At 43.3% G+C, this 15,181-nt stretch overlaps 1 protein-coding gene across 4 annotated transcripts in view; it reads right to left on the bottom strand.

Moving 5' to 3' along the window:
- Positions 1–15,181, bottom strand: part of LOC137425538 (protein deacetylase HDAC6) — an 88,991-nt gene that overhangs the window by 31,849 nt on the left and 41,961 nt on the right. For all 4 annotated transcript variants that reach the window (XM_078776771.1, XM_068114069.2, XM_068114068.2 and 1 more), the window contains exons 8-14: positions 12,895–12,999; positions 12,702–12,770; positions 7,592–7,718; positions 7,158–7,223; positions 3,346–3,405; positions 2,772–2,861; positions 919–1,025 (exon numbers count right to left, since the gene is read on the bottom strand). In XM_078776771.1, coding sequence (XP_078632897.1) covers positions 919–1,025; positions 2,772–2,861; positions 3,346–3,405; positions 7,158–7,223; positions 7,592–7,718; positions 12,702–12,770; positions 12,895–12,999 — 624 coding nt within the window. The remainder of the gene's footprint in view (positions 1–918; positions 1,026–2,771; positions 2,862–3,345; positions 3,406–7,157; positions 7,224–7,591; positions 7,719–12,701; positions 12,771–12,894; positions 13,000–15,181) is intronic.

The raw sequence follows: 15,181 nt of genomic DNA, 5'->3' as shown, positions 1-15,181 counted from the left end.
CATTCCTCTTTTCTCCCGCCTCTGGAACAAACTCCCACACTCACTTCAATCACACTCCTCCCTCCAGGTCTTTAAAACAGCTGTTCACCACCATCTCTTATTCTCCCCCATCCAAAACCTTGATCTTTTCTACCCCCACTAATTCACCCCAGATCCACCTTGTTTGAAATTCCAACTTCTTTCCTGGAAGTCCTGGCAGTGTCCATATGTTTTATACCTCTCCCACCCCCCCCCCCCCCCTTCCCATGCCTGCCCCCCAAAGCCCTCTCCCTCCCACAGTTCTCTCGATGTCTCCATGTCTCTCGGTCCCTGCTCTCAAATGTTGTGTTTGTGTCCTTCCCCCTCTCTCCCCATCTTGTCTACCGCTCCCGATGTTATTTGTTTTATGTGTCTGTTTGTCTTTCTGTGTGATTAATGTTCGCTCTTTCACGAGCCTCGATCTTGTATACAAAAAAAAAAAAAAAAATTCTGGCATCCTGCCTGATCTCCAAATTCTCTAACTATGGCATTCAAGGCTAAATCCACACATTCCTCTGCTCTCATAGCCAAAGTGAGCCCCTAAACAGAATACTTTCATCTCCTCTCCCTGTCAAGGCTGGTGTGCCCCAAGGCAGTATTCTGGGCCCAGTCCTATTCCTGATCTTCATCAATGATCTCTCTGACTCTGGAAAATCCCCTTCATGTATTTGCTGATGACTTCTCCAACCTCTTCATCCCAACCCTCATAGACCACCACAAAGCAGACTGCCTCATTCATAAGTCAATCCCAACTTCCTGTAATAATGCAGCTTTAGCTATGTATTCTTCAGTATCCTCAATTTCCTTATCGGTTTCACTCAATTTATAGCTCTCGCACACAGTGGAAAAAGTCAAGGCATTTGTGTGAAGCAGGAATACGCAAGTTAGCCATTTGCACACCTGTGTGAGACTGTCGTTGGGTCAGTAAGGAACGGTGGAGGTTCTCCCAGCAGCGTCCTAACGGTCTCACAAATGGCGACAGACAAACTGCCCAAGATGTACCCACCCTGGGTTAACACAAACACAAACAATACAATCAGCTCGAGTTACATATTCCCAGGCAGTTCAGTGAACTTTGAAAACCAAGGATACAATTTGCTAAACATGATCACGGCCGATTGGTGAAGTCCTTTTAAGCAAAAAGTAACCCAAATTTACAAGTCAATGCAAGTTAAGTTGTAAATTCAATAAAATCACCATTGGAAAACCTTTGTTTAATACAAGCACACAATCCCTCCGCGTCAACAGTGTGTATAATCTCAGTAATCGTTTTTCTCCTAAGATAGAAATTTGGTGAAAGTTTTCTTTTTTTGAGCTGCCATATCATTCCTCATGTTAATTTAAAACACTAGTACACCCACTCCCTACAGGACCAGCAGCAAGGGTCATGTTACTATCCTGTCCGGGGTATATAGACTACAGTAGATCTAGGCTCGGGTCCGTTAGTCTGTGGTAGACACGATCAGCTTAGAATGTCTCAAAAATGTAGGGATTCCTTCAGATTTCTTTCAGTTTAGTGTTAAACAGCAGTAGTGACTGTTAAAAAAGGTAATCATACATGTTTGTGGTTTAAAAAAAAAAACCCCACCTTTAGAGGCCATTTTTCCCCACAAAGCGGGGGTTGGCCTTTTTCGGGCGCCGTGGTTGTTGTTGTTTTTGTTGGTCCCCTTTTTGAAGCAATGTTTTATGGCCGGATGCCCTTCCTGCCGCCAACCCTGTTTGTCGCCTTTTACGACAAACAGGGAATTACCAGTGAACTGGTACTCAATTCCCCCTCTCTCCCCATCTTGTCTACCTTCCCCCTCTCTCCCCATCTTGTCTACCGCTCCCGATGTTATATGTTTTATGTGTCGGTTTGTCTTTCTGTGTGATTAATGTTCGCTCTTTCACGAGCCTCGATCTTGTATACAAAAAAAAAAAAAAAAAATTAGCTGACCTCGGAAGGATGACAGGCTGAGTCAACCCCCCTGACGTTAATTCAGCGATCGACCTGGATTCGAACCCAGGATCCTAGGATCCTAAGCTGGCACCCTAGCCGCTAAGCCAACACCAGGCTTATGGTTTGTTTACACCAACACCAGGCACATGTTTGTGGTTTATAATATAATATTTTTTACTTCCTATAGGGGTGCCCCCCAAAACACTACGATAAGCCGTTTATACACGTCAACACGGCGTTTGGCCAAGTATGAAAAAAAAAAAACCCTTGGGGAGAGGGGATTTTTTGGTATTAATATTGTTTTGTAACAACATTATAACACTTATGATCATTAGCGTTGTTATTACGTCTGTTATTAGAAGCGGCCTTGGAAAAACACCATGATTAAACACGGATATACACCTTAACACAGATTTCACCTTAGGCGGAAAACCCCCTTGAGAAGGGGGGGGGAAATGAAGTTACTACCTCCATTGTGACCCTTAGTTCTTCTGTTAAGTTTGGTTGAAAGTGGATCAAGTAATGACCGAACGTGTTGCAGTCAAAAAGACAGACAGACACCAAATTGCATATGTTAGTATGAAAATCTCTCGTTTCTATTTTTATCAATGCGTATTTTATTAGTCCTGGATAGCATTCAGCGAAGAAATGGAAAGTAATAATGAGGATATATATATATCGTACTGTAAACCTAAAATGTACATCCCCTATGCCTACAGTTATAACAGCACGAAAAAAGTAAATATTCCTTTGACAGTGCAACAGCCAAAATCATGTGGAGAGCCCTGCCAAAGGATCTTGGGGAGGTTATTACCTCCAGCGCCAGGCAGAGCCGTCCGTTTGCCAAGGCCATGAGCCGGTGAGTCAGGTGAGCAAAGCAGGAGGGTGTGACGTGCATTCCACCCTGAAGGGAGTAAAACAGTACTGGAGAGATGGGACCATGGGATCTTTAAACTGGAAGGATCATTGAAAGAACCCCGATAAACAATTGCATTTTGAAACTACCCGACTGATTCTATCTTCCACCACTATAATCTCTGTTTTTACAGTACCAATTACATCATATATAATTCATGGTTTGTCAATACAATAGATACATACATTCCTCTCCGAGTGTATATTTATAGCGGTAACCATGCAACAACAAAATTTATACTACAGTATATTTGTAAAGTAAAAAATATATTTAAATGATTATTCAAAATCAAGCCACCCCTAAAGAAACTCAATTTATGCAATTACTACATCAACAACACATTGGGGTTGAAATGTGGAATAGCCTTTCCTATCAAAATATCAACCAATTTTTGGAAAACAAGGAGAAAGACAACAATTGGTGGAAGTCAAGCATGTCTGAAATCAACGACAGACCAAGGAGGTAATCATACCTCTGGGTCCATTGACAGGGAGTCATATCCAGCACAGACCAACACCAGTTGAGGACAAAACTACAGTGAGATGAATGGGTTAAAGAGAGGCATGGGGTGGAGGTGAGAAAAGTCAATGAAAAGGTCTCAAAATTTAGAGATCAAAGTATGTATGGACAAATAATAAATAATTGTAGATTTCGAAAGCTGAGGGTACATTATCCATCACCAAGATGTCAACTAATGATACAGCTCTCTATGATGGCTGAGCAGCTTTAGTTATCTTTTTTATACATAAAGTCAAGGCTCATGGAAGAGCTAGAACACAGAACAGAACAAAAGTAATAAAAGGACCAACAGAGAGAGGGAGAAACACCATCAGCAGGACTGAAGGACAAAATAGAGATGGAAAAACAAAGGATGTACGTAAGAATAAGGGGTTTTCATTTTGATTTATTGCAAAAAGCATGACAAAAAGTCCGAAGACTAAAATAGTTAGTCCTACAATTTCAATGAAAAGAATGTTAACAGGTTACAATAATTAATAATTATTTGTAAAATACAATAATAGGTTACAATAATAATAATAGATGAATATATAATAAGATGCAAGTAATGAACAGCATAGACCAATATAAAGACTGGCTTTGCATTTGGTTAAGGGAAGATGCAGGGGTGGACACAATAGAGGAGCAAACTCTCAGGAAGGAAAAGCTCGATGATCTGAGGTGGGGAGTGCAGGGGTTGAGAAGGGTGGAGGGAAGACTTCAACTTCACCAAATAAATCTAAAATGGGAGGAGGGCATTGCGAATTGGATCAGCACCAAGCTTACAAAACAGGTGAATTGGTGATTTTATGCAACCTTGACCTTTTGATTAAAAAACCAATTGGCTTCTAGCATTTGACCTTAGTGACCCAATATGCAAATTCTTCAAATTTCAGGTCATTCAGATGAAAACTGACGATTTCATGTGATGCTGACCTTTGACCTTTTGACCAAATTATTAATTTGTCTTCTCGATATTCTCATAATAAAGCTTTTTTGAAAATTTGATGATAAAACTTCAAATGGCAAAATAGTTGAGATACAGACACACAAACACACACAATTGCAAAACCCCATTTGCCGCTGTGCAGGTGACAGGCCAAAAAAGAAGTGTGCTGAAGAAGTTGGAGCACACTTCATAAGGGTATATATGGATGGTTGCTGCAGATTTCATGTGCAACTGAGTGCCTGGCTTTATGGCTGGCAGGATAGTCAAGAGGTGTGCGGACTCGCACCTCCAAGCTGTCTACCCTGGGATTGAATCAACACCCATTTATAAAATGTGTTTTGCAGGCGGGTTAATGCATCAATGCGTGTGCCGTCCATTGGAAGAACATAAAGCCAGAGGACCTGTCTGTTATCACTGGTCGTTGTGGATGTTAAATACTCCACGATATATTTTGGGAAGAGTAGATGAGGTATCGCCTGCACCCTGAACAAATTCAAAATCCCCGCCATGTTCGGTACAACGTCAGAACTGGCCAGCCAGTTCATGAAAGACTTGGGCCAAAAAATCGTTTATTGACTTATCCCAAAAAGATGATAATTAAAACAGCATTGGATAGAGCGCATACCTCCGCCAAGCTGAACCATTTACATTTTGTATCCAACTGATAGGCCGGATCTGCATCCGGATCTTAACCAAAATCTAATCTGCTTGTTGTTGTCACCTACCTAACTCATCCAAGAAGTTTTGTCATAACCCGTCCGCAGCTGTTTGAGATATAGTGTTATACTATTACTAGCCGAAACCCGTGGAACATCCACGGAAGGGAGGATGTGGTGTATGGATAGAGTGTACCATTATGGATGGCATAGGGGATAGATGGTAAATCCATTAGTGCCGTGGGCATCGGGTCACTGGGTGCAGCGTAAAAGGGATAACAAAGTCGAGTCCTTACGCTATTATTATATAGATACTCCCCGTCGATGTGCTTCTGTGGTAATCGCGAATATGAGTCACATACACGGTCACAGTGCCTGACGCCACTGTGACCGTGTTTTGATTAATAAATCTACGAGTCACAAAACACGAACCGAACTCACCTCAAGCAGTAAAAAGGTGCAAATCGCTCCTAGAAACCACCTCATCTCTTCAGACCTCAACACACCTCGATAACTGACGGCAGCGCTCATGGGATCTTCTTCTTCCGTTAATCGCCAATTTTTTCTCTTTAAGTTAAGTCCAATCAGTCCTCTCTGCTCGAAGTGCTCAGGCCATGCCCTCCCGCTCTCATACTTTTATTTCCGTTCGGTGTAGAAAGAAATTGACATATCGTTCGTCTGTTTTCAGCTCGTTATCTTTAAGCTTCCTTACGTCTCGCCACCTGCTACACCTCTCTGAGTTACGAGGATTTATGCAACGCACCCCGAGTATCGCAACGTCACTCCATTTAACTTTATTAAAATGACGATAAAGACGTTTCCTTATATATACTAATTTAAAATGTTCAAGGGCATAAAAAGACCATTTGGTTCACACCACCCATGCTCACACGACTCGACTGTCCAATCAGCGGACGGCTCGCTTCGCCTTCGCCCAGCAGACGCCAATACGATGGCGTCGTAAGATGGAGACGTATCGGCCGTTAATCGGATGCTTTTGGGCCCCAACGTCGGCTAATTCAGATTTTTCGAGTATGTCTGTATGTGATAAACAAAGAGCGCGGTTCGTAGATCGTAAATCCATTAGTGCCGTGGGCATCGGGTCACTGGGTGCGGCGTAAAAGGGATAACAAAGTCGAGTCCTTACGGTATTATTATATAGATATCGTTTTGGCGCTCTCTCTCAATTGGGAAGAATCACTTTAAATATTCTAGTATCCAGATCCAGAACATTATCAAAATCGAATTGATGGATCCTTGTTACACACCCAACTTGTCCACCAAGTTTCGCCCGAATCTGTACATCACGTTTTGAGATATTTTTGAGACGTCTGCTCACACACAGACATGTAAAAATGGGTAAAAACAACCTAAATCCACCTTCAGTGGCACAGGTCATAACAGGGTCTTTCATTTAAAAGTAGTAGCAGCAAGTTGAGCTTTCAATCTCTATTTAAATTTGCATAAATTCTTAAACCCCCCCCCCCCCCCCCCCCCAAAAAAGGCTCTCGTGAATACATTTTGGCTCAAATTCACCATGGTGATGAAATGGGAGGAAAATAAAATAAAAATCTGATGGGAATCCCCATGGTGACCAACAAGTGAGATTTTGTATGCACGACTTTCCAAAAAGCTTCACCTTTTCTTGTTAAGTAACACAATACTGCACACCATCATCAAATGGGTGTCTGATTAGCTGAATAGAGAAGGTAGGTCGATTTGTTCAGAGTTAATGTGACGTGTCGTATAGTGCATGGATAAATAAATAAATAAATAAATAAAAACGCTTGATTATGTTCAACTTCGACTTTCTAGTTTTCTGTTTATAATTAGTGTTTTAACGCTGTGCCAAAATATCGTGCACAAGAATGTGAAAACCCTTTGGCTGAAACTTTTATCGCAAGGCCAAAGCAAATTTGGGCTCTTTAGCCACTGTGGTTAAACCTCAAACACATGGTCTTTGAATGTCCAGAGTAAGTATACAAATCATTTGGTAGACATGAAATGCTCTCTTGGTCCATTATTATATCCCGTGAACACCACACCACAGGCTGGTAAAACACAAATGTAATATATTTATGGTTCTGGCGAGTTTGTAGGGAACGAACTTTTTGCAATTTGCAGGGCTGGAGAAAACGACTGAGCATCGGTTACTAAGGAAGAGAATGAGGACTCCATTACCTGGTATGCGATGGGTAGGATAATGTGATGGAAAGCAGCAAGGTAGTCAGCATCCGTCATTCCAGGCTGGTAGGGCATGAAAAATATGTGATCAAAAGAAGCAGCGACAATACAAACATCAACCAGAATAAGGACCACTAACCATGACCACCACCACTATCACCTCAACCAAGATTGTTGTTGACGAATTTTAACGATTTCGAATTTTAACGAAAAACCAACTCAAAATGTTGACGAATTTTAACGATGCTTTTGGTTCATTTGTTTGAAAAGGAAGCAGCAACGCGTAGATAATCAGAAAATGACACCTATAAACTTGAACTCACAAAAAGGCTTCATTCAATAATGAATCAATGCTCACTTGTCACATCATCGTTTGCCCTCAAAACACATAACAACGCCCTTATGGCACACTGCTTGCCCTTCTACCACACCTCCTCCCATGGTATATTGACGGTAAAGCCTTCTCCAGGACCCACGCCGACTGTTGTACAGCCCGACTCCTCCAGATGTGGCCAGCACAGCCCATTTTGGTGTAGATGCAATGAAATGTACAGCACCCTAAACCCAGTAAGAGGGAGGGAAGAGGCGGTGTTTTAATTAAGACCAAATGGAACACCACTGAAGCCGTGCGATGAATAACCACACACGGTCACATTTTAAAGCTAGTGGAGTTACATACACCTCTGTTCTCAGAATGAACCAGCATACAGTCACGTGAAAAGGTAAGTACACCCCATGTAAAGTTTTGACTTTTTCAACACATTTCAACATACAGCTATTTGATCTTCATTTCAACAATATTGATAGATAAAGGTGATATAATATAACAAATATCATGAAACATTTACATTTTGTAGTCTATTGTATAATTTAAATAAACATAAATGCAAATTTCGCATTGGAAAAAGTAAGTACACCCTTGGCTCTAATAGGTGGTATTGCCCCCTTTGGCAGAAACAACCTCAAGTAGGCGTTTCTTATAACTGTCACCCAGTCTCTGACATCGACTGAGAGAAATTTTTGCCCACTCCTCCATGCAGAATTATTTCAGCTGTGCGATGTTTGAGGGGTTTCTTGCATGCACAGCTAGTTTCAAATCCCCCCACAACATCTCGATGGGATTTAGATCTGGGCTTTGACGTGGCCATTCCAGAACCCTCCATTTCTTTCTTTTCAGCCATTCCTTGGTGTATTTACTGGTATGTTTAGGTTGTTGTTTTTTTTTTTGTTTTTTTTTGTATACTGAATCGAGGCTCGTGAAAGAGCTAACATTTACTTCACAAACAAATCAACCAGACAAACAAAATATATAAAAAGAGGGAGCGGAAAACAAGATGGGGAGAGAAGGGGAAGCACACAAACACAACATTTGAGAGCAGGGAGATGTGTGGAAGGGAGAGGGCTTGGGGGGAGGAGGCATGGGAAGGGGGGGGGGGGGAGGGAGAAGTATAAAACACAAGGACACCAAGGACTTCCAGGACAGAAGTTGGCACTTCAAAAAAGTGGAATTGGGGTGAAATTAGCAGGGGTAGAAAAGATCAAGGTTTTGGATGGGGGAAGATAAGAGATGGTGGTGAACAGCTGTTTTAAAGACCTGGAGGGTGGAGTGGGATTGAAGAGAGTGAGGGAGTTTGTTCCAGAGGCGGGAGAAAAGAGGAATGAAGGAGTGAAGGTGAGCAGAGAGTCTTGATTTTGGCAGTTTGACCATAAGAGGGTTGCAGGCAGATCTTGTGCGACCTGTAGGAATATTTGCGGGACAGAGCCCAGAGAGAGCTGGGGGGGCAAGGCCAAAGAGGAGTCGGTAGAAGACGGAAAGACCACCAACCTGCCTGCGGTGAGTGAGTGAGAGGCCCTTGGAGTTAGCTTCATCGCGGGAGATTCCAATGATTCTGAATGCTTTGGTTTCAACAGCGTGAAGACGAGCTAGGTGTGAGGCAGGAGCACCAGACCAGAGGGGAGAGCAGTATTCCATTGAGCTGCGGATGAAAGCCTTGTATGTGGTGAGGAGCTCAGGTGTGCCAAGGAAGGACTTCGCACGACGGAGGATGCCCAGTCGGCGACTGGCTTTGGGGGCCAGATTTGAAATGTGGTTTTCCCAGGAAAGATCATGGCAGATAGTGAGACCCAAAAGCTTGAGTGACAGAACTTCTTGGAGAGGATTATTCAGAAAGTGGATGGGAGGGTTGTCCAGTCGGTCTTTTCGGAGAGACATCGTAAGAGTGTGAGATTTGTCAGGATTGAAAGACATGTTCCACTTGTTTGCCCAGTCTGTGATTTTGTCCAGGTCTGCAGAGAGTGAGGAGGCTGCAGACTGCCGATCTGAGGGATGAAGAATGGAGCGACAGAGAGTAGAGTCATCAGCAAAGAGATACAGAGGATTTTCAAGAGAGTCAGAGAGATCATTGATGAAGACCAGAAAAAGCACAGGGCCCAAAACACTGCCTTGTGGAACTCCAGCCTGAACAGGAAGAGGAGATGAGAGAAACCCATTCAGGGCCACACGTTGACTACGACTAGAGAGGAAGTCCGCCAGCCATGCGTGGATATTTCCATGGATACCAAAAGAGGAGAGTTTGGTGAGCAGAGCGGGGTGCCAGACCGTATCGAAGGCACGTGATATGTCAAGGGAGACTGCTCTAATTTCCTGTTTGGCATTGAGGACCTCCATCCATTGTTGAGAAAGCAGAAGCAGCATGTCCACAGTAGAGTGTCCAGGTCTGAAACCAAATTGATGATCAGAGATCAAGCCATTGGAGAAGAGGAAAGATTTCATATCTGAAGCAATGATGGATTCCATGACTTTGCTGATAATTGGGAGAAGGCTGATTGGTCTGTAGTTGCTGGGATCTGTTTTTGCACCTTTTTGTGCAAAAGGGTCATTGTCATGTTGCAAGGTCCACCTTCGGTTGAGCTTCAACTTTCCGACAGATGGCCTCACATTATCCTCAAGCACCGTCTGGTACAATGAAGAATTCATAGTGGATTCTATGATGGTGAGCTGCCCAGGCCCTGATGCAGCAAAGCTGCCCCAAACCATATTTCCACCACCATACTTTCCAGTTGGTATCAGGTTCTTGTGGTCAAATGCTGTCTTTGGTTTTCACCAAACATGTCTTCTGGTACTGTGTCCAAATAGCTCTACCTTTGACTCATCTGTCCAGAGCACATTGTTCCAGAAGTGCTAGTCTTTGCCTAGGTGTTCATTGGCAAACTTTAGTGTTGCCCTGATGTTCTTTCTGGACAGCAAAGGTTTCCTCCTGGCACACCTCCCATGTTGATCAAATTTGTGCAGCCTCTTTCTAATAGTAGACCCGTGCACTTTGACATCAACAGTGGCAAGAGCTACCTGTCGGTCCCGTGATGACATTCTGGGGTTCTTCGAGACTTCTTTCAGCATCTTGCGGTCTGCTCTTGGGCTGAACTTGCTGGGGCGGCCTGGCCTGAACAAGTTGGCAGTTGTTTGGAATCTTCTCCACTTGAAGATTATCTTCCGGACAGTCGAATGATTGATTTCAAATTGTTTGGAGATCTTTTTAAATCCCTTCCCAGACTTGTAGGCATCTATAACCTTCTTTCTGAAGGCCTCAGAGAGCTCTTTTGATCTAGGCATGGTGACGCCGCACACTTCAACAACAAAGAGCAAACCAAACTAAATGTCTGAGGTTTAAATAAGACAGGTTCCTCCAAGATCCTCTCTAACGATGTTCTAATCATTTGCACCTGAGCTGGTGCACCTGATTCCAATTTTAGGTCTTTGAAGTAGTGATAAATGTAGTTGTGTACTTACTTTTTCCACATGCGAAATTTGCATTTACGTTTATTTAAATTATACAATGGACGACAAAATGTAAATGTTTCATGATATTTGTTATATTATATCACCTTTATCTATCAATATTGTTGAAATTAAGATCAAATAGCTGTATGTTGAAATATGTTGAAAAAGTCAAAAATTTACATGGGGTGTACTTACTTTTTTTCACGTGACTGTATACACCTTGGGCTAAGCTGTCATAAACTTAACACCAAAAAGCATTCTGCACGTTTGGTGTTGGTGCTCACTCAATAGGTAAAGAAGCAGCACGTAACATGTTTAAGAGACTTTGCAAATGGCTACCAAAGTCTCTAAAAATAGTGCGTGCTGCTTCCTTGATTGACATTCAGCATTTAAGAGGAGTGCCCCAAGAAGTGACGGCACTTCCACCAAGTGCTAGCAGATGGGTCTTCTACCTCATCGTCCTTCCAATTTACAGTGTGCAGTGTGTGTCTCATCCGTCGGATGGACGTTAAACGGTCATCCCATCTGCCAGCATTCGTTGGTGGATGTGTTAAAGATCTCATGGTGTCTTTCACAAAGAGTAGGTGAGCTATCACCGGCACCATGACCAAATTCCAAATTTCTGCCATAACCAGTGGAGGGTATTGCCAATGATGCTATGCTGCAGCCCTGTGCTGCATACGGATGAAGAAGAATAAGGAGTACGGGGAGAAAGTTGGACAGGACATGGAAAGGACAAACCAAGTAAGTGAGTCAACATACACGAATAGGGAGAAGGGAGAATAAGTAACTTGTATACAGTGAAAAGGAATATATAATCCTATCCCCACAAGGCATCACAGAAAACGGACTCACTCAAACTATGGGGAAAACAGGCAAGGACGTAACATGCACAAAGCCGAGAATGTGCAGGACAAAGTACAGCTCGGGAACATGAGGGGTGGCAGGAGCGATTGAGAGGCGGCGTCCACAACTCCAGAGAGCAGTCCTCCCTATCCCGGTGATGAAGCAGAGTGGGTGATCAAAATAACCAGCCAGAAAGAGCGAGAGAGACAGAAAGAGACCTTCTTCTCACAAGGTTCCCACTCCAACACTAACTTGCACTGCCAGTACTTTTCCACAGAGTCCCTGTCCTTCTGCACGGCAGGTCCTCTGGCCCGCCCTCAGTACATGGTGGGCATTCATTTACCACCATTTCTGGTGGGCAGTGCCTCATACTTTGGTGTCCGTCCCCTCTCCAAGGCTCTACAACAGACTATGCTGCCATGGCCCGCATTGGCAGTTCGTAATGGGCCTTTTTAAAAGCGTAGCACTTTCCCATGTGCTTTTGGGCTCAATTCCTCCCCTGGCCTTGCCTGGACAGGAGGTTTTACACCATACAACCTTTTCCTTGAGCCATACTGTCTCTAAATTACACACACTGCCTCCTCAGCAACACATTTAACAACACGACTTAGCCCTAACATGTCCCTGATAAATGGCAATCTAACCTACTCAAAACACACAGTCCACACTAAAATCTGTCTACATTTATTTCCTACAATTCTAACTTTTTGACCCCCTCCCCTCCCCCTCCCACCTCCATCCACGTAACAATATATTCACAATTCAAGATTTGTTTGCATGATATTAATGAATCCAAGCACCACGTCTATAAATGTGACAACCCATCCTTATACTCCCCATCATCGCAACCACAACTCTGACCCTCTAAGTCTAAAAGCATAAAGAAATTATGTTATCCTCAAATTCAGCAGCCATACCTTGGATCTTTTTCAAACATTCTCTGCAGGCCCTGCCCATGGTGAACATCCCAGTCAACAATCAAAACTCTGCAAAGACACACCCAGCCATACCAAATATCAACTTTTGAGTAATGCTTAAAAGTTTATTAAACAATATGGTAAATATTTATTGCATTGCATTATCCTAACCAGGAAGTACCCTTTGGCTCACCTGTCAAGACCCAATCTGTTGATTGCATGCATAGCTGTGATTGCCACATTGTTGAACAAACAGAAGCCAGATGCCTCGTCGGGCCCTGCATGATGCCCCGGAGGCCTAAACCACAAACATTTGTTCAGTGGGAGGGGAAAGGAGTGACTAAGTTAGCTCAATGAGATCTCACCAAGTTATTGAAGTCAACAGTCCAACTGCCAATCACCAATCACTTCCAATTTAAAACAGGATTGCTGACAACGATAGGCTGTGGAAATAGTGCAATAGGCCGTTTGGCTTGGTGTCTGAATTTTTTTGAGAAAATAAACAAAAAATGGTTTTAAGAATTTAAAAAGTGAGATGCCAAGCATTTTACTGTTCACAAAAAAATATCAACGAGAGCATTCCTACAATTATGGGATGCTCCAAAGTCAGTTCAGGACAAAGTGAATTGTATATCATGCCATATCGTAGCAACGCACTTTACTGATGAAAGGTGATTGGATGATTCATGTTGGAAACAAGTATAACTAGAGCGAAGTCGATGGCACACCATCGCAAATCCCCATGTTTCCCACCTGAAGCAAAGTTAAATAAATAACAACGCAAAGCGGGCGTAACCCCTCAGCCCATGCGGTGGAAACCAATTACAAGATGGCTGCTGTGGCGCCCATATTGAAAATCGCAGGTGGCCATTTTCGAAAGGAAACTTCCTCTACTCAACCCCAACACACACTGCAAAAATGGATTTAATCGGACAAGCCGTTCTGCTTGAAATTGACGGAAACCAATTTCAAGATGGCTGCCGTGGCGGCCATATTGAAAATCGCAGCGCGCCCATTTTCGAAAGGCACCTTCCTCGACCAAACCCCAACAAACACTGCAAAAATGAATTTAATCGGACAAGCCATTCTGCTCGAAATTGACGGAAACCAATTTCAAGATGGCTGCCATAGCGGCCGTATTGAAAATCGTAGCGCATCCATTTTCGAAAGGAACCTTCCTCCACTCAACCACAACACACACTGCAAAAATGGATTTAATCGGACAAGCCGTTCTCCTTGAAATTGACGGAAACCAAAAGTTGACCGACGCCCGGACGACGCCCGTGAAGACAATACCCCTGAGCCCCATTTGGGCTGAGGGATGAAAAGTGGTATTCAATGCCAGCACATGTGCAGAAAGTGGTTCTGCAACACCAGCTCAAGTGCGGAAAGTGGTTTCAACGCCAGCACAAGTGCGGAAAATAGTTTTGCAACACTAACACAAGTGCGAAAAGTGGTTTTGCAACACGAACACAAGTGCGAAAAGTGTTTTTCAACACTAACATGAGGGCGAAAAGTGGTTTTGCAACACGAACGCAGGTGCGAGAAGTGGTTTTCAACGGCAGTACGAGTGCAGAAAGTGGTTTTGCAACACTAACACAAGTGCTAAAAGTGGTTTTGAACACTAACAGGAGCGCGAAAAGTGGTTTTCAACACGAGCATAAGGGAAAAAAGTGCTTAACACTAACCCAAGTGCGAAAACTGATTTTCAATGCCATCACAAGTGCCAAAAGTGGTTTTCAACACGAGCACGAGTGTGGGGAGTGGTTTTCAACACGAACACAAGTGTGGCAAGTGGTTTTGCAACACGACCGCAGGTGCGGAAAAGTGGTTTTCAACGCGAACACAAGTGCGAAACGTGGTTCTGCAAGACGAGCTCAAGTGCGGAAAGTGGTTTTCAATGCCAGCACAAGTGTGGAAAGTGGTTTTGCAACACTAACACAAGTGCGATAAGTGGTTTTCAACACTAACACGAGGACGAAAAGTCGTTTTGTAACAAGAGCGCAGGTGCAGAAAGTGGTTTTGCAATACCAACACAAGTGCAAAAAGTGCGGAAAGTGGTTTTCAACGCCAGCATATGTGTGGAAATTGGTTTTGCAACACTAGCACAAGTGCAAAAAGTGGTTTTCAACGCCAGCACAAGTGCTGAAAGTGGTTTTCAACGCTAACACAAGTGCGAAAAGTGGTTCTGCAACACTAGCTCAAGTGCTGAAAGTGGTTTTCAATGCCAGCATAAGTGTGGAAATTGGTTTTTGCAACACCAACACAAATGCAAATAATGGTTTACAACACTAGCTGAAGTGCGGAAAGTGGTTTTCAACACTAACACAAGTGTGGCAAGTGGTTTTGTAACACGAGCGCAGGTGCGGAAAGTGGTTTTCAATGCCAGCACAAGTGTGGAAAGTGGTTTTGCAACACTAACACAAGAACAAAAAGTGGTTTTCAACGCCAGCATAAGTGTGGAAATTGGTTTTTGCAAC

Source organism: Myxine glutinosa, chromosome 4, assembly GCF_964187855.1.
Source record: "Myxine glutinosa chromosome 4, kmMyxGlut1.1, whole genome shotgun sequence".
NCBI lineage: Eukaryota > Metazoa > Chordata > Myxini > Myxiniformes > Myxinidae > Myxine > Myxine glutinosa.
Note: the sequence above shows the minus strand (reverse complement) of the source record. Positions and strands in the feature narration are given on the sequence as shown.